General features: G+C 41.0%; 2 protein-coding genes across 2 annotated transcripts in view; one reads left to right on the forward strand and one right to left on the reverse strand.

The window, feature by feature from the left end:
- Positions 1-27671, forward strand: part of LOC308283021 (uncharacterized protein) — a gene marked incomplete at both ends in the record, with an annotated part of 211104 nt that overhangs the window by 121002 nt on the left and 62431 nt on the right. The gene's annotated exons all lie outside the window — the stretch shown is intronic.
- Positions 305-6932, reverse strand: LOC308284236 (uncharacterized protein). The gene is made up of 5 exons (XM_080724800.1): positions 6789-6932; positions 5216-5248; positions 4310-4510; positions 2670-2930; positions 305-1045 (listed from the first exon to the last, which is right to left on the reverse strand). The coding sequence occupies exons 1-5, from the start codon at positions 6853-6855 to the stop codon at positions 1014-1016; spliced, it is 594 nt and encodes a 197-aa protein (XP_080580926.1). The 5' UTR covers positions 6856-6932; the 3' UTR covers positions 305-1013.

Raw genomic sequence — 27671 nt, forward strand, 5'->3', positions numbered from 1 at the left:
ACACTCACAGAGATTTTTTGTTGACTCATGTGGCGTACGTGATGTCAGAGCCTTTTATGAAGTGATGTCACAATGAGTCAGAGCTTTCGCCGATTTCCTCAGAAACAGCCTGATGTCAACAATCAACCCCGCATAAGGAGATTCCGAACGTTTCGCGCCGGTTTGGGAAAACCGCGCGTCGGGTCGGGTCGAGACCCGGCACTGCACTCCGTGCCGCGGCGGGGAACGCGCGTGCCGAATCTGAAGCCGGTGGGACGAACGGTTCTCGAGATACGCGGATTACAAACACACACACACACACGCAGAGACTTCTCGCATTTATAGATAGATAAAGTGAGTTTACATGGGCAGGAGTTGCAATGGAGCAGCAGTAAGTACGTTTCTTTAATAATGATATTCCAGTTACTTCCTAAAAAGGATAAATCATAACAGTCTTTTCTTCTTCTTTCAGGGTTTCAACATTACTTCTTCTTCTTCCAGGACCGGGCCAGGTAAGGTGAGTATAAAGGTAGGTAACTTAGAATAGGGTTCACTTAGAATAGGATTCACTTAGAATAGGATTCGCTTAGAATAGGGCCTCAGGTGAGTAATTTAGCGTAGCCAAAAGGTAAGTATTAGAATAGGCCAAACAGGGTTATTCAGGGGAACACTGGGCTGGTTTGTTACCGGGCACGGGGGAAGCGGGGCTCCAGGGCACTTGGGTGTACTGACGGTAGCCGGAGCGCCTAGGGGCTCAGGCCGGCGTACGTCAGCGTTGGACCTCCTTCTTACGTGGGTTCCAGAAACAGCGGGGGACCCGGGGCTCCGGTGGGTTCCAGATCGCGGCGGAGGACCCAGTGCTCAGGTGGGTTTTGGAAACAGCGTAGGAACCCGGAAGTCCGGTGGGTTCCAGATTCGGGCCCGGTTACCAGCAGCTCAGGTGGCTTTCTATTACTCAGTCATTTCAGGCCATTTATGTGAAGCGCTTTCTCCTTTCGCTTCTCTTTCCTCCTTCTCCTCACTTTGGCCATGGGTTAAGGGTTAGTTAGCATGCTCCTTACTTTGCCTATGGGAAAAGGACAACGCAGTGTCACTGTCATGTTCAACACATAAAACATTGGGAAGGGAATAAGTGGTGATATCGCTTCTTACCGCTAGCACGCACAGATCACTCCCACACAGGTCTTCTCACACAGAGATTCAGAGAGTGAATGAGAGGAGAGGTGAGCTCCTCTTAGGTGTGTCTCCAAATTACCCAGCTCCCGCAGCTGGTAGTCTATTAGGGCGACAGCAAATAGGCTGGCACGTACCGCCCCTCAAACACACCTCCTAATGAGGTCCTCTAGGCCTGGCTCTACCTCTCGCCCATTCACTCTCTCCTGTGACGTGCTTACCTTGCGGCCTTCCTCTTAGCGAGACACCACAATATATATATATATATATATATATATATATATATATATATATATATATATATATATATATATGTATATATATATATGTATACATATGTATATATATGTATATATATATATATATATATATATATATATATATATATATATATATATATATATATATATATATATATGTATATATATATATGTATGTATATATATGTATATATATAGTAACTGAGTTAAATGAACACTTGGGTTTTTACACTGCAGTCACAGGTAGGGCTTGAAATGCTTATGTTGTTCCGTTTACTGTCACTGTATATAAAAATAACTTTGTTCAAATACTGGGCTTTCTTGTTTCTCTGAAATTAATTGAGAAAGACAACCAGGAGCTGTTGTAAACAGCATGCATTGTCAGGATAAGGTCAGCTTTTTGTGTTTTGCATACTGAGGTCAGATAAAGTTACAACTAATACAGTGTGTGTGTGTGTCAGTTATATCATAAGTGGATCAAACCAATGTTGACTCAGGTTGGGACCTATATTCTTTTGTACTCATTTTAGACAATAAGGAAGATCAGATAACAAGGGAGGTGGAAGGCTAGGTGGCAATTGTTTTTTTTCCCAGTGAACGCGTAACACATTTCTGCTTGAAACAAGCCCTCAGAAAGTTATTTCCTACATTATGTCCTAGGGCATTCACCAAATATTCGAATATTCGAATATCAAAATCACTATTCGACGTTGTTCACCTAAGTCGAATATTCGCTTATTATTATTATTATTATTATTATTATTACCCCCCTTATTGTTTTCTCTTTAAAAAAAATATTGTTTATAAAGCTTGGCAAGATAGGAAGTCATAAGAATTAGTTGTCAATGGCCCTGGTGGATGAATTTGTTAATGCTCTATACCAGGGTTTCTCAAACCTTTTTAGGCTGTGAACCCCAAAATAAACATATTTGAACTGGGGACCCCCACCCTGACAAGCACTTGGAATTGTAGGTATTACATTTAATGTGACTCGGTTCGGCAGATAAACCGAACTACATGCGATCTACATGCTCACAACGCCTCGCGTTGCGAGGCGTTGTGAGCATGTAGATCTGCTATTTTCACAATGTCAGCCTCTTGCTTACTTAGTTTGGCCAGTCCTGTTGAAAATTCGACTATTCAAATACTTTGAAGTCGAATAATTCAAATACAAAAAAAACACTATTCGTGAATGCCCTATTATGTCCCCCCTGTCCATAAAATATGTTTTTAAAACTACATGAGGCATAACAGTACCTGTCTTTCCTTCCACAGAGGTGGACGGCTGGCTGCGGCCATCAGCGTTCTTAGACATGATGCTGAGTGAGTATGCGGTGTACGGTTCAAGGGATCCCAGCTGTGCAGGCGAGGAGGTCACATGGTCTTCACGGAAGAAGCCAGCGTTGTTCTCAATACGTATGATGAACCCAGTGGCCCCGGGGACCGTGGTGAACTCCACCATCAAGGTTGTGCTGTCTTTTGCCTTCACTACGTCAATAGGATCCATCACCTTGGGAGCTAAAGACAGTTAATGCACACAATTAGTTCGAATGAAAAAAACATTTGGGAAGAAGAAAAACATTTAGTAAATGCCCATAATAGAAAACGTAATCAAACGCAACCAGGCACCTTGCATTGCACGAGAGGTACAGTACTGTATGCAGAAAATAAGGGCAACGATATTTCATAATATACCTCTGGCTGAATTTTGACAAATCTCTTTGTGAACAGTAAAATGTTCCGGTCTATACAGTTGCCTGAAAGCTGAAGATAACTTGAATCCATTTTAATGGCCTATACTGTACACAAAAGTGCCTTCCTTCTACATTTACAGCAATCGATATGAGCTGGGTATTCGAGGCATGTGAAGAGGTGAGAACTGTGCACATACAGTACATTAAATGTCTCTAAGTTTAGAGTACCTCTAAAACTGTAGAATACACAGACGATCCAAACCTACATAAGCCCCAATGTTATGCTATTCTCTACTATTCCTAACCTGACTGCGCCCGATGATGGCAGCAGTGCGTATGCCTGGCTGCATATCGCTCTGCTTACCTTCATCTGGGATCCCTCGGGCAGACCCGATGTAAGGGGCGGGACATTTTTTAAAATTCTTTAGAGACAGTTTGCCCTCCTGGCCCCCAAGCTGTGGAAAAACTTCCTGTCGCACTTAGAACAACGGACTCACTCGCTAGCTTTCGCCGTGGACTGAAGACTCACCTTTTCAGACTCCACCTTGACCCATAGCACTACTGAAACACTCAATGACCATACACAAAGCTAGTCAACATATATATATATATACTAGAATTCGCGGCCGCTGCGCGGCCGCTCATATAACAACAGCTGGCACATTGGTAATGGTTGGTAATGGGTGGTCCTAGCGGGCAAAATGGCCGCTCATAGCTGGCTAAAAAGCGCCTGAATAATAATTTTGTTTTATATTAACTGTACGCTAATGTAAGTACATTGATGGTGGCAAATGTGCCTATAACATTGGCAGAGTACTGATCAGTACATATGCCAAGCGTGGAACCTCTAGGATTAGTGGTTTGCTGGGAATAGGGAGCATAAGCCATTGTGACTCCATGGACCCCTTCTCCAATTACTATATGTAAGATATATATATATATATATTTTTTTCCTCTTTACTGATTTTATTGTTATAGATTGATATTCATATGCATTTGTTATATTGTTGTTGATGTTCTGACATGTTATCTTGTTATTATAGTAATGTATTATCTGCTTATTGTAAGTCGCTTTGGATTAAAAGCGTCTGCTAAATGCCTAAACTGTAAACTGTAAACTGTAAATTGTAAATCTACAGTAGTTAGTTGTCTAAGTTTCTAATAACACTCTTTGTTATAGACAAAGCCACCACTGTAACTCACCTGTGGAAGCCTCCAAAGTGCTTCTGATTGGTGGACCTTGACTTGCGCAGTTAGCGCGAGTGCTGCGCCTGCGACGCCTGTGAAAGCAGTCCAGAGCTTCGACCGTAACGATATAGGTGCTGTGTGCGGTGAGATCGTGCAGGGAGCCCATCACAACATTGGGACCATACTTTGCAATGGCAGTAGGGTTGTTTGGCGAGGCTGTTGGTGCAGCGGAGACGTTGTACAGAGCATGGGGTATAATTACTGACAGTTTAAATGTCTGGTAAATGCACTGATCACAGCTGTCAAATAAAGTTTGTATGGTTGATTGGAGACTTATTTTTCCAATAAATTGGATTCTGTTCTAAAAAGAGCTGGCTAAACAGATGTCGTACATCTATTTTCTTTTGCGGGTTAAAAAAAGTAATAAATGTACTTAATCTGATTACTGTTGTGTCCACCTTTATGCTTTAATTATATTTTGTATCAACAGGGATGGACTTTGTAGCCAAAATAGCCAATATTGTAGCCAATGTTTGACCATTTTAGTTAATTACTTGTGAGACAATTAGAGATATTAATACAATAATTAAATTGTCACTTTATACATGTGCAGATACCCTGTATATGTATGTTGGTTTGTTCACTGTTGAGTGAGAAAACAATATTGCACATTCATCTAATCATCTGGAGACCTCCCCAAATAATAGTTGAGATAATAATGTTGAGAAACAGTGTCCAAAGGCCAAATGGCTATAATATATAAATATGCGATTAATTGCTTAACATGACGGTGAGTTAATCGCGATTAATTTAGTTAACTCGCAAGGCACTACTTTATATATATATATATATATATATATATATATATAGAACAAAAACAAGGCTACAATCGTGTTTAGGTGTTTGTTCATGATTGTTTACCTGTTGTGTGGTCTGTTGGTTGAACCTGGAGAGCTGAAGAGATAGAATACACACACTAATTTAAAGAAGTATGCGGGAATTATGAAATAATTATGAAATGTCCATGCATGGGTGACATATGGGTGCGTTGTTGCAAGCGAACAGTGATTTGGTCACACTACAGCCTTCTAGCTACATTTAGGACACAGAGGTCATGACCTGTATTATGTTGTTACCAAAATACATGATTCAGGCATATTATGTTTCTTCTGAACCGAAACAATGGGTCAGTTTCTCAGTCCTGACTTAGGGTGGCGCCATTTCTCCTTTTTGCGACATGCAGACAGACAGACAGACAGACAGACACACATGTGTCACACACCGGACGGACGGATGGACAGAGAGGCGTTGCATCAGTAGGCAGGATAAAAAATAAACTCATCAGGATTTTGTCTGAACTTTGGGCCTTAATGATTAATCTTGGACCTGAACAAGATCAATATCTACAGTGTATACAAACTGAACAAATACAAGGCAACAATTCATCACCTGTTATGAACAAATATTCTCCAGAATAAGATAGATTACCAGTATGCTATGAGACATCTATAACTATAATGTTTAACGGTTAACTATATGGCACATTGATTGATTGATAATCCATTATTAAATGTTTGCTAAAAGTACAGAGGTACAATTATACAATAATGCTAAAAGGATAACACATAAGGGCCTGAGGGATGGTTTCTATTCTGGTCCTGTGTATTCAATGCCACGTTCAACCCATATTTGGATCAAACAAAAGTAAAATTTGTTCTCCTGCTGCAACTAAAATGTGCAATGCCTTACCAACAGTCATGAAGAAGTGAGAATCCTTGCCATCCTTTAAAAACGCGCTACAAGATCACCTACAGGTGGCTGCAAATCAGAACTGGCCCCCGTACAAATCTCAAAACCTAACCTGTTTTATTGTTTACCGTTATGTTTAAAGACAAACACATTTTCATGTGAACCGGCGGATTTGTAAAATTGTAAAAAAAATAATAATAATAAAAAAGAAAAGACTAGCATAACTGTTATTGAATAGAAAACAATAGCACTATATGCTGCCACTATATGCTGTTTTATTTTGAACATATTGGCATAAAAACTGGACTTAATAAATATTCTAGCCAAGTAAAGGGGTGCTTGAACTCAGAAATCAGAACAATTCAAACTCGTGAGCAGAAGGCAGTTCCTGTCCCAAGTAAAGCTGAGTGTGTGCAGCAGTAAGCCCTGCAGTCTCTTGTCACCACACAAGGGTTGGTTACATCCTAAAACATGAAAGTAGGGAAAAGACATGCACATCCCCAACCCAAGCTTGGCAAGAGTTGAGCGACGAACAGCAAGCAGAGCAAAATTAAAGTAAAATTCCCGATAAGGTCGAGAAGCGACCGGCAGGTCACGCAGCAATTTTTTTTAGTGGCCCCATGTGGACTGTGCAGAGGGCTCCAATGCCACAGATGCTTTATGGCACTCTAAAGCATGTCATCATCAGTGTAAGATCGTCCAGTCTCACCCTGCTATCAGGAGGTGATGGATTAGATGTACTTACAGTGCAGCTCCATGGTTAGGGAGGAAAGGAGGAGAGAGGTCACACTCAGCCACAGTACCATCTTCATCCTGCTGCCTGAAGATACCTTCACCCCCTGTCTGCTCTGTGTCTGCTGAAGCTCCACAGATATACCCCAGACACACACTGTCTGGTCCCCGGCACGCCCCCTCCACTGCCTCCCCACAACCACACACACACACACACACACACACACACACACACACACACACACACACACACACACACACACACACACACACACACACACACACACACACACACACACACACACACAGAGAGAGAGAGAGAGAGAGAGAGAGAGAGAGAGAGAGAGAGAGAGAGACCAAAGTTTCCAAGCAGTATAGTTCAAACTGTTGACTTTGATAAGAAGAGCTCAGTGTAATGAAGGACTTTGACATTTGAGTTGGTTTGATTTATATGAGGTTTAAGGTTCAAAAGAAATGACATGCTTCTCAAAAAGAAAAAGAAAATACCGTAAAGTCAGCGACGTATTTCTGTTGTGGTCCTTTCCTTGGTCTTGGCCAAACAAAACATAACAACAAAACAAGAAAACATGATATATAACCCTTTAAAGATTATGCACCCACCATGGGGCGGCATAGCTCAGGGGTAGAGAAACCGTTATTAGAGCACGAAGGGTTCCCCCAAGGGTTCCCAGTTGGAATCTGGGCTCCCCCTGAGTTAATGTCGAAGGGTCCTTGAGCAAGACTCTGAACTCCTAATTGCTCCCAGTGAGTAGGTTGGTGCCTTGCATGGTTTCCTCTGCCAACCGGTGTATGAATGTGTGTGTGAATGGGTGAATGTAATGCACAATCTATGTAAAGCGCATTGGATAAAAGCGCTATATAAATGCACCATTTACCAAGATGCTGCAGAGCAATTAATATTGCTCTCTTCAAACAATATTCACTTGTCTTTGAGCTTTTTTGATTGATTGAATTGTTTATTTAACAAGAAATGAATAAACAGCACAGAGGTAAAGCAAAGCATTTAGGCTAAAAGGTTTAAAGGTTTCATGCATGTCTCATGTCTCTATTGTCTCTCTATTGTGACTACTTGCAACTTAGGCTGTAAGTTTACACTAATCATTAAACCTCTCAAACCCAGAACCCCAGATGCTGAGTTGACCTACTTTCGGGTGTAGGCTCGGCTGAGCCTAATTTCCCGGCTTGTTTGAATCACGCTAGTGCACTATAGCTTCAAGCTAGCTCAGGGTTTGGGAGGTTTGAAGCTATACGCTTTAGCTGTCCAGCTTCATGAAGTTAAAACAATATCAAACACTCATTTGCATAGAGATATAAAGAAGAGATAAAAAAGTTAATATTTTGCACCACGTTGCATATGTGAACAAGGCTTTACTAATTCTACTTTCCTTTTTTTTATTATCATGATTTTGATTTGTTCTCTTTTGTGCCCCAATTAATATTCTCTCCTGCCCTGTTGCCTGCCTGCCTGCCAGTCTCAGTCTGTTCTCCACATCTGCTTGCACCAACACCACCTCCCCTCCCCTTTGTTTAAATAAAACTGGACTGGACTTTTGTGTCGTCTGCATTTGGGTCTGACTCTGCCAGTTTAACAAACCGTGCCAGATGTTATGTTGGTACAGTATATGTTTCGCTGTAATTGTACTGACCTAGCTTCCAGTGGGATCCAGTCCAACTGCTGGAAGGGCTGTATTAACCATTGGGCCGGTAGGGCCGTTGCCAGGGGCCCTTGGCTCTCAGGGGCCCTTGGGGGAACTGGGACGTGTGATAATTGACAATTTACTGAAATTAAATGTATACGTTAATTAAAATATCAAATGTGTGGGCCCCTCCTCTGTTGTCTACAGGTGCTTTCTTGGCCCATAGATGATCATCATGGCTTAAAATCTGAGCTGATAGCCGAGGACCCAGTCACCAAAATGGGAGGGGACCTGTGATTTTCTGCCGTACTTTCTATATCTGTTTTATCTATTAGTTTGGTCATTAAGGTCCACAGAATGAGAGGCCTGCTCTGCTGGAAACATCGCGATAAAAGTTATGGCCATTTGTATATTCACTGTCCCACTGACTCCACTAGAAATATTTAAAAAAAGAAAAAAAGTCTGCTTTAAGTAGCATGTGAGGGGTCAAACTAGGGGTTCTTCATGATTCTGAATCCATTGCAAGCATTTGTTTTGCATGAAAAACATTCCTTGGGCTAGATATCGGCCCCCCAAAACAGTCAAAAGTGATGAGTCATCACCTTTTTCCCACTTTTCACAGTTTTTGGCTGAACCCCTAGTTTAACCCCTCACATGCTAATTAAAGCAGATGTTTTTCCTTTTTTAAATATTTCTAGTGGAGTCAATGGGACAGTGAATATACAAATGGCCATAACCTTTTTTCGCAATGTTTCCGGCAGAGCAGGCCTCTCATTCTGTGGACCTTAATGACCAAACTAATAGATAAAACAGAAATAAAAAGTACGGCAGAAAATCACAGGTCCTACCCTATTCCTTGAGCTTTTGGGCTTGTGGGTCCCCGGCTATGAGTAGTGCGCGTCAGGACGGAGGGGGGTTATGGTGGAGGTTGGGGGGGCCCTAAAAAATTATAGGCCAGGGGCCCTTGCAGGGCTTAATCCGTCCCTGGCTGGAAAGGTTGTTTACCAACATGGCTGGCAAAGTAACCCTGACTGTTCTGCGAAACCGGCCGGTCACTTCTCTTTCAGGACTTTGCAGGCCTCATACCACACCATGGGGGCATAGAAACAACATACTGTACAGCCCTGGCTTGTAAACAAAGACCAACTGTATCCAGAAACTTAGCTTCTCTGGACAATAATTTGTCCTGTAGTTCATCTTGCTCATGGGATTTTAGTGCCATAGTTTAACCTCACAGGTTGCATTCTAACATGCAGCTTAGCTGTTGCTTGATGTGGAAGTACACTGAATATACTGTATGTCTATGTCTTAATGCATTTGTTGGGTTGTTTATTTTTATTTTTAAATAAAATATTGACATTCTTCCTGCTTAGGAAACCGATTCATGACTTCTGCTGTATAGGTACGTTCTTAGTTTTCTGATATGTTCGTTATTTATTGTCAATAAGTTGAGGGGAAAAAAAACATTTCATTTTGGGTCATGAGATGACCTATCTACAGCCTGGTTGACACAACAAGGCTTCCTGCAGAAAGCAAAATATTTGACCAGATGTGCCTTTACACAGCAACTGTGTTTTTGGGGTTGAAAACATACACACACACACACACTGTGCGTAAACACTGCTTTACTACAAGGGGTATACACACATGCACGCACGCACGCACGTAAACACACACACACACACACACACACACACACACACACACACTCACAAATACACATACACAGCATATGGCATGCATGCCAGTTCTTTCATGGTACATTGAGGGCAGATAATGTATTATATTGTCAATGCAACATGTAAGCTGCTATTTTCACTATTTCATAGTTTTTGTTGTCTTTTATTGATTCATTTATTTTATATTTCTGAAAAATATTTATTTTAAAAAGGACCTGAATTCCAAACCAGTTAATAGGGAAAACAGGTTTTTATGGAAAATAAATCAAATGATTTATTTTCCAAAGCCTTAGAAGAAGAGGAACAACACCTCCCACACATACACACGTTGTCCTGAAGATGTATTTCAAATCACATTTCATTTTCAGATATACTACTTATAGGTCTACCTTTAGAATATAATGAGTCAACCATTGGCCAAATCTGTCAATTGGAAAGTCATAGGTCAGTGTAATATTAAAAAGGCAATGAACAATACCAGCAATGAAGAGAAGAAGGTTATATGAACCACAAGCTGAAGATATACAGTACTGTAATGCAGGGACGTGCTGGGCCCCTGATTCAGCCCGGGAAAAAGAGTTGTAGAGGCCCTCATTGCACGCTATAGAGAGAGATCTCTCTTTATAGCGCTGCTGCTACTCAGAGATTTGTCATTTCAGATCATGACAAGTGACAAGCCAGTGGGCCAATTACATGAGTTATATTTCGTCGTTGTCGGGTGGAAACCTTATGTCCAAAACCGTTTGTTTTGTAAATCATTTTAAAAATGATTTAAACTAGTGAAAACAGCCGATCTACAAGCACACAACACCTCGTGATGCGAGGCGGTGTGTGCTTGTAGATCTGCTGTTTTCACTACTTTTGTGCAAACAGTTTAATTTTTACTTTTGTGCAAACAGTTAAATTTTTTCCTAATGGCCGGCCGGTTCATTCCCGGCCGGCCTGGACGGGCCGGGAATGAACCGGCCGTTCGGGAGTTGTCCCGCTTTTCCCAATGGCCAGCACGTCCCTGCTGTAATGTCAACAGAAGAGTTGAGCTGTTGAGCATATCCTTATGTCTCTGTCCAACCCCCCAGCACCAACAAGGTGCTCTAGTCGTCGTAACAAAATATGGTGATCGATAGTGTCAAATGCAGCTCAATTGGCAGGGCTGTTGTGGGCTGGTTCATGGCTGTACTAACTATGGGGGCTACAAGGGCAACTACTTTTACGACCATCATTTCGACCGGAGGGTTAGCGACTCACTCCACAGAGGTTAGGGTTAGGGTGAGGGTTAGAGTCGGGTGTCGAGATGACACGTAGTAACAACAACACGCTCCCCTTTTCTTTACATTATAGACCAGAACAAAAACTCATAACAAATATAATAAAAGTGTATTACATTGACACCACTACCAGCAAGGATAATCCGGCCCTGGCTGAGCTACTTTATGTTGTTGTTGTTGTTCAGTACCTTTTTCATGACATAAAGAGAGCCAGAGTGAAGGAAAAAAGGAAAGTCTGCACTGCTCTCCCCTCATTTTTATTTTAACCACAAGTGAACAATATTCTATTCCCAAACAGGGCTTCATCAACTGCATTTAAAGAACGCTGGGGATGTGCATACTGTAGGACCCTGCCTTTTTCCATTTAGAGCTGGAGTGTTGTTTATTCCAGGCATAGTTTGACATCATGCACATGTTGTTTTTCTGTTTCTCTGGCGTGCTGCAACGTGTTTGTGCAGAGCGGCAGCCAGAAAAAGGAGTGTTCTTCACCTTCATTTACAGGAATAACTTCTCAGTCCTTAATGTGTTGACAACACTTTAATAAGAGTCCTTTTTTTGAAGTTTCTTCTAGCTCTAGCAGTAATAAGGTAAGCAGTGATCTGGCAATATACTGTACTACATGTTATAAATGTAATTAAATCAGGTCAGCCTGTACTAAAGCTACTGTAGACCACATAATAAGATTATGGTACTTTTACTTTATACTTCTACTCCACTACATCTCAGAGGCACATACAGTACTTTTTAGTCCACCACAATTATTTCGCAGCTTTAGTTACTAGTTACTTTACAGATTTTGATTATTGAAAAAAAAAAAAGAAGAATGTACCTGTGTGTGTGTGTGTGTGTGTGTGTGTGTGTGTGTGTGTGTGTGTGTGTGTGTGTGTGTGTGTGTGTGTGTGTGTGTGTGTGTGTGTGTGTGTGTGTGTGTATATATATATATATAATATAGGGGAGAGTGGGGTAAACTGAGACACTTTTTACATTTGCTCCCCTCTAGGTGAACTAAAAGATATATCAGTAAAAATGTACAAATTTCCCAGTAATTTGGGATGTTTCCTAACAATGGAAGTTATCAGAATGTATTCAAGAAAAAAGGCAGTGAAATGAACAAAATGTATCCAACCGTTTCTGACACTTGTGACAGATGCAACATTTCCAAGGGCACGCTGGGACACACGTTCTGGTCGTGCCCAAGGATTGTTCCATTCTGGGAAAGTATTTTTGCATGGTACAGCAATGTATACCGCACTCATATCGAACCTGACGCACTAACTGTCCTGTTTGGTTGCTCCGAAGCCTCTCTCGCTCTGCCGTATGCGGTACAGCAGACTCTTATGCTTGGTACACTTATTGCGAAACGAATCATTCTAACCGAGTGGAAGACCGCTGTCATTCCAAGTTTCACTAAATGGCTTAATGAGTTTGTATCATTGATACATTTGGAGAGGCTGCGATGTCACAGACAGGACAGTCTTGCAACATATGAATATATCTGGGGTCCTATTACGGGTCATCTTGACTCTTTATGACTATGACTGCCCATGACATCAAGTAGCCATACTGTATGTATGTTGTACATCTCGTATACCTCTGTAGGCTATAATTGTTCACTACTTCAAGTAGGCCTAGGCCTAACTGTCCCAAGTGTTTTTAAATAAGACTTTTGTATTTTTTGTATGATAGGTTACCACTCTCGTTTATACTGTATGCTCTCCAGTCTGGTGTGTGTTGTCTTGTTTGTCTTGTATATGTCTTTTTTTAATCAAATAAAAATTAATATAAAAAAAAAAAAGACCAGATAAATCAAGGGGGTAAAGTGATCCACTTATTTTTTTCTCTTTAAAACTACCATAAAAACACAGAAACCCGGTTAACCAGGTTAAATATGCACAATTATTAATACAAAAATGTACATAGCAGAAATTATTTTAATAGTGTTTGTCCTGTCATTTCCACCCATGTGTCAAATAATATGACACATGAGCAGAAAGAAAAAAGAAAAAAACCCTATAAAAATATTATAAAAGGGTTTACCAAACTTTTCTCAGTTGTTCCTCATGTAATTTTTCCTGTAGAATCCATTTCTGCAAAGTATATTCAAAACATTAAAAAACCCAAAAATAAAATATGTAAAAAAGAAATGGATTCTACAGGGAAGAATACATAGGAATCAATTGAGAAAAGTTTGGTACACCCTTTAATCAGGTTTTTACAGCTTTCTCTCTTCCTGCGTAATCTTTCTTTATTCTTTTCTTTTTTGAATGATTTTCTTTGTAGCATGATACTGTTGTGTTGCATCAGGATAAACATGAAAGTAGTAGACATTGCATTCCATGCCATGACAATCATTTTAATCAGTGTTCAAGTTTCTTGCTCCGATGTTCCATTACTTAACTAGAATGGAATGACAATAATGTTCCAAGCCTTTCTTATCAACAGAATACCTGTCCTTAATGAAAACAACAACTATTAGTTTCCTTGCCAAAAAGAAAACTAGTTTAGCTGGTAGAATCAGATCTCCTCCTGTCCTCAAGTAACAACACTCTCTTCAAAGCCAGCAGTCTCTAGTCTATACTGTCAGTCTGAAAAGAATTGTGCCAAATGTCACTAACAAGGTTGTGTTTTATTCATCTTATTTCAAATAACACAACACAACGCTAGAAAAAAAAAAAGATTGTGTGTGGTGGAGAGAATAAGCAGCTTCTTTCTTTATTTGATATAGATTTTATTTTTCATTTTCAAAGTTACAGCAGTCAGCAGTATGGAGACAGAAGTGGTGTATTTGCCATTAAAAAAAAGCAATACTGTGATAACCTTTAGGTTTCTGGTGTCACCCATGCAGGCAAAGACCTCCCCTATCAGTACTCCCAGGTACATTTCTGGAACAGTTGTGCATGTGTGTGTGTGTGTGTGTGTGTGTGTGTGTGTGTGTGTGTGTGTGTGTGTATGTGTGTGTGTGTGTGTGTGTGTGTGTGTGTGTGTGTGTGTGTGTGTGTGTGTGTGTGTGTGTGTGTGTGTGTGTGTGTGTGAGTGAGTGCGCGTACGTACGTGCGTGCATGTGTAGCCCCCACAGTTAGTACCAGCCATGAACCAGCGACAACAGCCCTGCAAATCGGGCTCAGCCCTATTGGCACGACTGGTTGTGCGTTGGACTGTCGAGTGGGAGTCCCGGGTTCAATCCCTGCTTCCGTGTCTCACTACACATGCATGCGTGCCTGCCTGCCTGCCTGCGTGAGTGTTGTGCTGGGAAGTCTCAGAAGCCACTAAGTGTCCAGAATGCTACCAGCCTCCACCTGAGCGGTTCTTCTGCCCACAGTAAAACCCACTCACCTGACACAAAGTCCTGGATGAAGAGGTGAACAGAGGCTCTGAATTAGTCAAATGTGCTAATTATCTCATTAATTATGCACAATACAACAATAGCCTATACTTTGCAGATTCTACAGGGGAAAATACATAGTAATCAATTGAGAGAAGTTTGGTACACCCTTTAATCAGGTTTGTACAGCTTTCTCTTGGTCTATCATGTTGGGGTAATGTGAAATAGTGTCTCACTTTACCCCGAAGCAATTGTCTCACTTTACCCCATAGCCACATTTTGGGGAAAAGGACTTCTCTTATCAATTCAGGGTAATGTTTAGCTAGCATCTATCACATGGATTTATAAGTTGGTAGTTCATCAACATGTATGATATAAAATGTTCTCCCTGATTCAATTTGCTGTGACACAACAGCTGATTATGTTGACAGCAAGAAAATTTACTTTTACGTCAGCACTATCAGGTCCTCTCCTTCATGGCAAGGGGAAAATTCAAGGGTCTTGAAAATATAATGGTCACATGACCACAAATGTGTTTCAATGCCTAGATCCAGGGGGTGTCTCAGTTTATCCCACTCTCCCCTATATATATATATATATATATATATATATATATATATGTAACGGAGGTGATCCAATATCTTAGTCCAATATCTTAACCATCACTCCAAAGGGACATCCCTATGGAACAAGAGCAGATACTAGACTTTTGAGGCTTCAGGCTGGGGCTGTGACTCTCTCCACCACACTCACCCCCCTTTGACCTCCTCCTACGGGGAAGCCCGGATCCAGGTCACGGCACCAACGTAACGGAGGTGATCCGAACCTCCCCACCCGGTTTCGAACCCGGGTCTCCTGCGTGAAAGTCCAATATCTTAACCATCACTCCAAAGGGACATCCCTATGGAACGAGAGCAGATACTAGACTTTTGAGGCTTCAGGCTGGGGCTGCGACTCTCTCCGCCACATATATTAAGCACCTATTTTAGATAGGCTAATGTGTCTCGATGTGACACATTGTGAGCATGTAGATTAGCTATTTTCAAAATATTTTTATGTATCTGAAAACTTAAAATGCAACATTCTGCACAATGCATGGACACTTTTACTTTTGGTACTTTAAGTACATTTTAAGTACAAATCTGATGCCCATACATTTGTACTGAAGTACACAATGTGAGTACTTTTCCACCTCTGCCAAACTGACATACTAAACACTAGTGGTAAAATGAACAGATTGGGGGGTTAGAAATCACAAGCCTTCCTTCCCTTTCAAATTGATTATATCCACTGGACTCACAAGGTTGTTTTGATAGTTCTCTGCAAATAAAGATTGCGTGATTTTTTTTCGTAGCGGCTATCTGGCAAACCCCACCCTGGCAGCGTGTGATTGGCCTGCAGCGGTCCAAGGCACTACAGTCCCTTTGAGCCGCATTGTCGCTATGTCTACATGTTATCTTTTCGACAACCCTACTCTTCCCCTAACCCTAAACCTAACCTCTGTGGGGTGTAGCAAGAAAGACTGGCACAACCTGGATACGAACCCAGGGCGCAAGGATTAGAATCCTAGATACCAATCCACTAAGCCACAGAGGCAGATGCTGGGAAAGGCATTCTGTCTGTATTAGTAGGGGAGAAAAAGCCTCGCATAGGGGAGCCATTACATTTAGATATCACGCATAAAGATTGAGTTTATGTCAAACTTGAACCTCATTCAAGTTTGGTTTTATGCATTTTAATTATAATTCATACTTTCAGTTTGATGCTGCTCGTTGATGCTGCACTGTGACTGACCTCAAAATACCTTGAAATGAAACAAAATATTGATATGATTGACAGCAGTGATAAAAGAGGTACTCAGCTGTTAAGTAAAAGTATCAATACCACAATGTAGCAATATTCTGTAGTAAGTGCAAGTCCTTATTATTCAAATTTCACTTGGGTAAAAGTATAAAAGTATTGGTATCAAAATGTGCTTATACATTTTTTAAATCCTATTTTTCTCAAAAGTGGCAGATCTGCAAAAAAGAAAAATAATAATCAAAATCTACAAAGTAACTAATCCTTCCCTATTCCGTTCAGCCAGCAGTACAGTAGCCTACTAAAGCAAGGTGTGCGTGCGTGCGTGCGTGCGTGCGTGCGTGCGTGCGTGCGTGCATGCGTATGTGTGTGGGTGTGTGTGTGAGAGAGAGAGAGAGAGAGAGAGACTTAATTTTGTTCACTTACCGTACTTGCTTTAGTTTATGTGAGATGAGATGAGATATACTTTATTAATCCCTGAGGGGAAATTAAGACGTTACTGCAGCACAGTGTAAACACACAAATAAACTACAAGACAACAGGAACACACAGACAATGGACACAATCACAAAATACCAGGATCGACAAATACATGAGGGAGAGAGTTCTTATAAGTCCTCGGCTCGTTATACAGTCTGGTGGCAGTTGGCAAGAAAGAGAGTCTGTATCGCTCAAGCCCCCAGAACCCTGGGGGCGCCCTGAAACAAAATGGACATGGTGGCCGTTTGAGGTACTGCAGTTGGGGCTTCTATTCATGAACCTCATGGACGCGCATCTAGGCTTCTTTGTATTGACGCGCGTTGCAAAATGTGTCACAGAAGCCAAATAGAAGCCCCACTACGTCACGTTTCAGAGGCGTCTCAAACGCGGAAGTACGCTTCATGCGCTGGGTGAGCAACTCAATGCAAGTGGACGGGCGGGGATATCCGGTGTCCTCTCTATTCTTATTATAACTCTATGGTATCGCTCCGTATGCATTTTCGGAGGGAAAGTGAGCCTCTGGCTAAAGGTGCTCTTCCTGTCCTGCAGATCACCATAGAGTGGATGGGACGGGTTAACCATGATGGAGTTCAGTTTGCCCCTAATCCCCCTCTCAGCTACTGACTGCAGCCCTTCGACTCGGAGGCCAACTACTGAGGTGGCCCTCTTAATTAGCTTGCTCAACTCCCATGCCTTAATGCCACTTCCCCAGCATACCACTGCATGAAGCAGAATGCTGGCTACAACAGACTGGTAAAACATATACAGTAGTCTGCTACACACATTGAAGGACTTGAGCCTCCTCATGAGGTACAGTCTGCACTGTCCCTTTTTATAGACAGCCTCTGTGTTGTTTCTCCAGTCCAGATCCAAGTTCATGTGCTCACAAATCCTGCTGTTTATTTCATTACCACAGTGAGCTGAATCTCTCTCTCTCTCTCTCTCTCTCTCACTCTCTCTCTCTCTCTCTCTCTCTCTCTCTCTCTCTCTCTCTCTCTCTCTCTCTCTCTCTCTCTGCTTGGCCCATCATATGTTTTCCAGCTATGATCCTATAATGATCTCTGTAGTAGACTCACCCTTCTGCACAAGATCCCATGTACAGAGTGGGTAGGCAACCACATCACTGGATGCACACAGCCCCTGCACAAGACTTTGTAGTTGTTGCCTTGTAAATGTGCAGGACAATGCAAGCTTTCTTACTTGCATAGTCTGACAGTTCTGACGAGGAAGAGATTCAGTAGTTCACACCATGTTAAATGTCATGTTATTTTAATATTATAAGAATGTATAATATTATGTATAGTATGTATAATAGTATTAATGTAATTTTGATCAGCTAAAACTATTTAGCTTATTTGTTGTGCATTTGAGGGCAGGATCAACATAGAAGTCAGGGCTAAGAAGTGCCAATTCTGGATCCAAAATTACATTGACATTGACCTTGAACACATGACACTGAACTTGAATTGTCACCTCATCAGCACCAAGAAAACATATACTTTGATTGCAAAATCATCCAAATCGACACATTTGTTTCTGGGTGGTTATATAGCACCTTTATTTCCAGATATCAGGTATAACTTAAGGGCTGAAAACAAGTAATGAGCTGCTATTTTGACATTGCTATCATATAATTTCATAAACTACAGACAGAAAAATCACATGCAACCTTTGCCCCCTCCAATGTTACCAATATATAAAAATTAGGGGTCTGGCCTACATCTTAGAACAATGAAATTAACTCATAAATAGCACAGTTCACTTCACACTAGGTGTGATTTCTTTTTCTTGGACCCTCATAACTTGTGAGTGTGTACAAATGGAACCAAATGGACCCTTAATACGCTGTTTTGAAACTAAAAGTCCTCCGGCTCCGTGTGTCATCCAGTCATTTTTTATAGGCAGTGTTTCGATGCCTACCCAGGGGGCAAAACCCCCCTTTTTTAAGAGACCTGCATTTCCCTGTTATAAAAGGTCATCATTATCACTGGAGATCAGGCTACATATGAACTCGCAGTTGCCATCAGAAACAAGTACCAAGATGAGTTTGGCAATTTTGCTGGGAGGCTTCCACTAAGCTCACAACTACATGAAGACTATTTGCAAGATTATCAGGGATGCTGGGACACTCAGAAGTTAGAAATAATCCAGGCGAGGCGCCCAGAGAATCAGCAAGAATGCTACCCTACCTCACTTCAGCAGGCCATACAAGTACGGGCAGCAATCTTTACCTGTATTTGCCTTAGATGAAGAAATTACCAGAAACAGCTTCAGAGGTACATGAAGCACTGATGGCAGGTGTATTTGTTGGCAGTGTTTCTCTTGATATGCTACTGGAGCGGACCTATAATGTATGTACTACTGTATATAATGCCGAGCTACTGCGCATTAAGCTCAGCTTCAGGCGCGTAGCTAAAGGCAAAGCAGAAAAAAAGAAGAAGAAAACTTTTATTTTGAAATGCCCACTGGATTGAGAGGAATACTATACTGTGGAGAAAATGTTGCATTGGGGCTTAGTGGGGGGTCGACGTCAGTGCTCAGCTATTTAGCAGTACAGCAAGCTCACACTGTGAGCTTGTAAATCTGCTATTTCAAAAAGATATTGAATAGGCCTATTAGGCACCACATATTTTCAGATGGGAGTCTGCGACTGTGGAAAAATATATTAATCCAGGGGTCCTTGATATGAAAACATTTGGAAACCACTGGTTTAAAAAGAACATTAGAAAGCAAGCCCAATAAGCAACTACACTTACCAAAAGTGCTTATCATGGCAACATAATTTTCACCATGAGCCCAACATCATTGTGTTTCCTGTTTATCACTTTCCCCGGTGTTTCACCTAGCCCAGGTGTTTCGCCCTACTTCCTGGGAAGTTTACAAGGTATTTAAGGAGGTAGGGAAACCCGTGAACCACTGGGCATGCGCCATGACCGGCCATGGGTGCCAAAACTCACAGCCTGAAGTGCGATGAAATACATGACAGTGAATGGAGCTGATTAGATCAGCTCATGAACAAACACTATTTATGAACAACTGAGACCTTTGTCATATGAGGAATATAAAAGAAAAAGACATATCACAAGTATTTTTATGATCACTTGCTTTTTGATGTGCACAGTACATAATTAAATAATAATAATAATGATAACAGTAAATAATAGCCTAATAGTTTCTGCCTCATATCGCAAGATTTGGTTGCCAGACAGGAAACGGTGGACAGTCTTGCGATACTTGGCACGTTTAGAAACACACTTTGTGCTCTTAAGATACTGACAGTGCGCACATCGAAAAACAACACAGAAATGTGTGACATGCCTTCTTTTATTTTCCTGAGCTGAGTATGTTATAAAGGTCTCAATTGTTGAGAAATAGTGTTTGTTCATGAGCTGCTCCACACTCCAATGCATTCTACCGAACTTACGGCTACAATTTGGCACAAATGGTGCGACCAATCTGCCGGTTGGAATTGCGAGATAGCGAAAATGATGTTGGTGTCTCTTCCTTCTAAAAATTCCTTGGGAGAGGCCAGGAATAAGGTGAATAGTAGGCAGGACTATAGCTGTTTCTGGTAATAATTGTATGTCTTTGCCACCACTAGCCGGCATGGCGATGAACCCTGGTGGCTGTGAGTGTGTCAGCTACAAACTCTGTACTCTTCCCGCACCTCTCTTGTCTTATCTCTTTACTCATCTCCTCTCTTATCAGACAACTACAGAACACCTCAGAGATGGACAAACTGGAGATCCAGAACAGTGTGTGTCTCTGTCCTCCGGGACCACATGCTGCACTTCTGACGGTTCCTCTTTATAAAGCATTCACCAACGCCCACAGAGTAACAGCAGAGAAACACATGTCACTTCTGCCACAGAGCGTGTGGAGTCACTCTATGATACTGTTCACCTACGGAGACCGTCTGGGAGACAGAAGCATTGAGCAGCACATTGAGGCTGGAGGAGAAGACCTCTGCTGGCTTGTTGCCAAATGTGAGAACAGGTACCATGTCTTCAACAATGAGAAGAGAGATGACACTCAGGTCACACAGCTGCTGGAGAAGATAGACCAAATGGTGGCAGGAAACAGACACTATGAAGTTGATGGAGATGTTGCAGAGAAGTTGTCAGTGAGGAAGAGGAACATAGAGGAACGTGTCCAGACATTGATGACCAAGACACACAGACAGAGAACTGTTCTGAAAGCCCTGTTTGAAGGTAATTATTTATTTTTAAAAAAAAAGAAAAGAAAATAAATACCGGTCAGCCAGTGTTATTAATTCAAATTATTAAACTGATGAAATAACAATAACACTTGAACAACCCAAGCCCCCACATCGTATGTACAACAATGTTAACAGTCAGTAAACAAACCAACTTACAGTATACTGTACGTTTTTACAGGGTATTTGTATTCTGTATTTTTTTTTAAAGACTTTAAGACATTTTTAATAATCATCATCATACCTGGAAGTTATTTCAATTTGTTTGAAGTTTGATGTTACTGATTTAATTATCAAAATATTAACATGTTCCAGACATTAATTAATTAATTTCCATCACATTTACATAATTGATCACAATATTATAAGACCACTTTAAAGAAAGAAAATCATATAATGTGAGCTAACATTACTTATACTATTCTGTGGTCAATTCCGCCAGAATTCATTACTCTGTAATAATGAATATTATTTACTTACTTAATCCTCTTCGTGCAGGATAGGACATAAGGTCTTCATAATATTGAATACTTAAAGATGGGGCCCCATGATTTTTCCCCCTCTAAACATGATTATCAGCTATTATGATTATACTAGGAGGAAGATTTTTTTTCCAAAAAAGTGTACAGAAAGAGTTCAAATTTGTTTTTTGTGTGGCCACATCCACCAGTTCATTAAGTATGCCTGGTTGTCATGATGGGTGGTGACCCAGCCGAAGTTAGCCACACCCACGTGTGTTGGGTGATTGGTAAAAGGGGAGGGGTTGATTCTATGATGTAATTGTATCTGTGTTTTTGGACCAGCACTTTTGACCCACAAGGTGGTAGCCTCCAGGTAGAAACCTCAAATACAGAGAAAATACATAATTGCTCATAACAACCACACCAGGGGGTCTAATGAAGTACTGTGAACCTCATCGACACATGAAAAAAGTACCAAACTATGGCACCACCTCTTAAATAGTGAAATAGTGAACTAATGTAGAGTTTGTGTGTCAGGAGAACATCAGAGTCTACCAGATGTGAGGCTGATGTTGGTTGGAGGACACCAGGGCACAAGGATGGTGGCTGGATGTGTCATACTGGAGGAGAATGTTGTGTTTCCAGAATGGGAGGTGAGTCATATTATATGAACATGGTATAATTAAGGCTGGGATTAACTGATTAATTGCGATTAATTAATTACAGAAAATTAACGTGATTAAAAAAATTAACGCATTTTAATCACACTTAGTTTTTGCACCACAGAACCTTCAGTTTTCGGGCATACCGATCATAGCAATGCACCAACCAAGAAGAGACAACAAACGCAAAGGGAGAAGTAGCCGATCAGAGCGCTTTGCTTGGCCCAGTGGATGCGAAATTTAGATTTACTCCTACAACAAAATATGTTTTACTAGGAAAAAAATGCTTCTCAGGTCAAATATTGATGTGCCATTAAAATGATTAATTGTGATTAATTAATCACAGAGCCTGTAATTAATTTGATTAAAAGTTTTAATCGCATCCCAGCCCTAGTTATAATGAATGACCTCAATGTAATAAATATATCAAATACACACACACACACACAGACACACACACCCTATCTTAAATTACGTTCACACATCAAAGGGTCATCGAGCCCCTGTTCTTTTACCCTCCTTTTTGTTGAAAGAAAGAATTGTCCTTGGTGTATGCAGGTGTAGATGCTGTATGCTGTATCTCCAGTAAAGGCTTGATTATAGTTGGTTGAACACTGCGTTGTGCACTGAAAATACCTGATCGACAAGCTCACATAAATGCAGCCAAGCGCGTAAGCTTGTAGATTGGCTTTTTGCAGATCTAGTTAGGTCTAATGATTCTATTTTGTTCATCACAGTCTATGCATTTAATTTGTGTCACTGTGGTACTATTAGACAAAGCTTGGGTCATATGTAGGACAGATTAGTCATTTAAAGTACAGTTTAACTTAAAACCTCCTAAGTCACATATATTATTTTAACTAACATACAGTAAACCTCATATTCCAGACTAAACAGACAGAATGTGTCAGACAACAGAGACGAGTTGCTGACAGAAATGTGAGTGTGGTGATCTGTCCAGATTGGTCGACCACCCCTCCATCACAGAAGATCAAAGATGTCCTTCTACATGGTGTGACTCTGTGTTCTCCTGGACCCCATGCTGTCCTAGTGAATGTTCCTGTCTGGTCCAGTTTCTCTGAAGCTGACAGGAGATCAGTGGAGGAGCACATAGAGCTGCTGGGGGACAAAGTCTGGAGACACGTTCTGGTTCTGTTCACATGGGGATTCTGGCTGGGAGAGAGATGTGTTGAGGAGTACATAGAGTCTGAAGGAGAACCTCTGAGGTGGCTCCTGGAGAAATGTGGCTACAGGTACCAGGTTCAACGCAACCATTCAGATGTAAAAGAGCTGATGGAGAAAGTAGAAGACATGGTGACGAGGAACAGAGGACACTTTGGACCTTCAGATTCAAGAGAAGACGGGTCTGTCAGAGACACAGGACACCTCAGGGAGGGATATGTGACGGGACAGAAGGCACTTTTTGAAAGACTGACAGGAAAGAAAACATTTACTGCTGAAGAATGGAACAGACGAGAAGAAGAATGGAATAAGAGGAGAGAGGAGGAATTGAAGAATAGAGAGGAGGAATTGAAGAAGAGAGAGGAGGAGATGATAGAGAAGGTGTTGAAGTTTGTGGCGAAGGAGCCAGCTCCCAGAAGACGGGCGAGCTTGATCTTGACTCCTCCATCCAGTGAGTATCAATATAATTGATCTGATAACCAGTGTTGGGTGTAACGGCGTTATAACTAACGATGTTACGTAACAACGTTAGTTTGGCGGTAGCGGAGTAACCTAACGAGTTACATTTTACAATATAACGGTTAGTTACTTAGTTACATTTTCAAAAAAGTAATCCCCTTATTTTTTTTAAAAAAGTGTCCCATTTTCACTGTTCATTTTGTTGCCACCGATTAAAAAAGAAGCCCCGAGTCACATTTCCTCCTTCTGTCTTATTCTGTCAACAAATACACGTGTCAAAGGGGTGTGTGTAGCTGTCTGTCTGTCTGCCTGTCTGCCTCCCTTGTATGTCAGCCAATCGCATTCCTTTCATCTCTGCAGCTCTGCAACGCGCGTCATCTTGAAACCAGGAAATCAAATCACTCACTGTTGTTGACTTCTGCTGCTCCGTCCATGTCCCACGAAACAACAACAGAAGCTGCTGCGTCCCTCTGTAATATAGCCTACGTGTTGATTGTTACTCACAACGGGGAGAAATTAGTAGCGTCCGTGCATGCCTTTAGTTGACCGTGTGTAAAAGTCCGCGTCGGTAGGGTATTAAAATGGATTTACTGTACATCATCGGATCGGATCTGGACGGCGGACAACGGTGGATTCGGACCCGGCCGTTTAACTCCGGTATAGAGCCTCCATAACAACGCCATGGCACCGAGGTACTGTACAGTTTAACGCTGGGGAGCGTTGGTCTTTTGAAGAGGACGCATGAGCTAAAAGGAGGCTTTTTTTTTGTCTTTTTATGTTTACCAAACTTCCACACTGGTGGGTTTTAATGATCGGTAACGGTAACGGTAGCTTGTTAAGTTACAATTGTCATTGGGTAGCGGAGTAACTTAACGGATTATTTTTCAAGTCAGTAACTAAAGTAACTTAACAAGTTACTTCAAAATGTAACGATACCCAACACTGCTGATAACACACTTCAATGTGATCATATATTACAGTGGCTTTCATAAAGACACTTAAAAAAACACTGACCTAGACTTCAATAATAATAATGATGATGATGATGACTATATTCTGCAGCAAGTTAACTGTCATGTGAAGCTCAACCAATACTCGAGCTAGCACCACTCCTCAAATTTCAATTTCCAATTGCATCTGATTTCCATCAATTTCCAATGGCAGTGGAAAAGTTTATCTAGTGAAAAGAAAGTTTACCCAGAACTACAGTGTGTTGGCCTTCGGGCAACCAGACGTATCTAAGTATCTTGTCGTGTCCCAAATATGGAGATGACTGACGTCTGACATAGACAGAGTTCATTTGCACTGACCTATCCAGGGCTGCTGAATGGCCAATGACAGAATTAATTTCCAATGACCTGTTCTGACACCACGACACCTCATCCCAGCTCAGCAGTAGGCCTGTGCTGAAATATCGATATGGCGATATATCGCGATACTCCTAAATAATACTAAATAATCGATACACTGACAGCAAATATCGATTTCACAACGCCATGTATTTCCCCATGTTAACATAGGATGAAGTACCGCCAGCTGCCTGCACTGTTTGTGGTGGGGGCGCTAGTGAACGTAAAGTGAGCAGGTAGAAACAGTGAAGAAAAGAGAGGACGTTAGCGAGAGGGAGAGGAGTGGAGAAGTGAGTGAGAGAGGAAAACAGGATACTTTAACTTACTACAAGGTGAAGTTGATTTGAGCAACAACTCTGTTTGTGATCACACACACCCACACACACACACACACACACACACACACACACACACACACACACACACACACACACACACATGCAGCCACCGTCCGCAACGTTACACAAACGCACCCTTACACACACCACCTTAATATAATGAATGGAAGTCAATCGAAAATGAACACGCACACACACACACGCAGGCACGCACACACAAACACACACACGCACACAACTAGTATAATTTTCCCCCTTTGCCTGTGATCGCCCTCATTTTATTGTCTTCATTCATAAGTTCCTAACCACTGATATGGATTTAATTTCATTGTATTTTATTATATTATTATCAAAGCAATAAGAACATTATAGATAGATAGATAGATAGATAGATAGATAGATAGATATATAGATAGATAGATAGATAGATATAGATAGATAGGCTACTTGCTAAGCACTGTCACAATTAATAGTATGTTTACAGGTTCCAGTCAGTGTTTTACTGTTAGGAGGAGGCACTATGCATGCACATTTTGTGTCAATCTTATTTTGTTTATTGTCAATTACGGTACATTTTCACTAAATGCTTTTTAGTTATGGATTGATTAGTTAGTAGGCCTACCCATTGTTGTGGACAGACAAATTGTGGGCAAGTTGCAAAGTTGCAACTTGCCCACAAGTGTTTGTTTACTGTTTGAGGAGCAAGATTCTTCTACTTTTCCAATTTATACAATAATCTTATAAGATTATTATGGAATGAATGTATTATTCAGATTTTTGCCTTTTATGTTTTTTTGTTCATTTTCAGTTAGAGATATCGTGATATATCATTGATGACATTTCTTATAATATATCGAATATCACAATATATCGAATATCGGGATATTATTGTCATCGAGAACCTAATGTCGCGATAGATTTCGTATCTTGAGATATCAATATCGTCACACCCCTACTCAGCAGAAGGATATAGATATGGGATATAGCATCATATCACTGTCATGTCAGAAAAGGTCAGCTATCCTTCTGCTGAGCTAGGATGATATTGCTGACATCAGGGATCTCCATATATGGGGCTATATCCTATATCCTTCTGCTGAGCTGGTGTGATATTGATGACACCAAGGATCTCCATATATGGGGCTATATCTCCATTTATGGGGCTATATTCTATATCCTTCTGCTGAGCTGGGATGAGGTGATGTCAGAACAGTTCAGCTTACTCAGCTATATTGTGATGTCATTGTGATGTCAGAAGAGTGACAAATTAATGAGGGATTTTGAGTGACAGACAGGATCTGGTGGCTTTCATACTAAGTAGCAACCTATGGTGCAATTCTTGTGTTTCAGTGAGTGATGTGATGCCTGACAAGGTTCATGAATGGCTGCTGAAGAGACATGATGGACCAATAGCGCCCTCTTCAGGATATGAAACTGAAGTTGCCAGCCAGCTTGAGGTGATGAGTGTGAGAGAAGAAGATGATGATGATTAATAGATATGAAATCAGACAATTAAGAACAATAACACAAAATATCATTATACAATCATGACGCCATGTACAATATAACTGCCAACAATCTCATTACAACAATATATACGTAGATAGGCTATTGTGGCCTACTGTACATCACTTGCTCAATCATAATTATGTACATCCAATCAATTAATTAGTAAGTAAGTCATTATTCGAGTACTAAGTTTGGAGAAAAATGCACAAAGAACAAATGCTATTGCGAGAGACTCCCGGTGAGATTTGCCGGGTAGTATCCCTGCCCTTCAGGGACATAGAATGTCCGCGTTCCAACAAACTACTATACAGGCAAGTGAAGAGACAAGAATACAGAAAATAATAATTAGAAAGCACTGCAAAGTAAAACTTTTCTCAATTGATTCTTATCTATTGTTCCTTGTAGAATTAATTTCTGCAATGTGCATTTTTGTATTGTGCATAATTTATGAGACAATTAGCATATTTGACTAAATATGCTATTCATCTCATTAGTTATGCACAATACAGCAATATA

This window comes from Nannobrachium achirus (assembly GCF_963921795.1).
Source record: "Nannobrachium achirus genome assembly, chromosome: 4".
NCBI lineage: Eukaryota > Metazoa > Chordata > Actinopteri > Myctophiformes > Myctophidae > Nannobrachium > Nannobrachium achirus.

Excerpts from the sequence above, each read along its gene's own strand:
- LOC308284236 (XM_080724800.1), bottom strand. The coding sequence starts at position 6,855 with ATGAAGATGGTACTGTGGCTGAGTGTGACCTCTCTCCTCCTTTCCTCC. Across the intron at positions 4,511-5,215 it reads ACCAACAGACCACACAACAG|CCTCGCCAAACAACCCTACT; the intron begins GTAAACAATCAT and ends CTGCACCAACAG. Across the intron at positions 1,046-2,669 it reads CTCTGTGGAAGGAAAGACAG|GCAAAGTAAGGAGCATGCTA; the intron begins GTACTGTTATGC and ends CTTTTCCCATAG.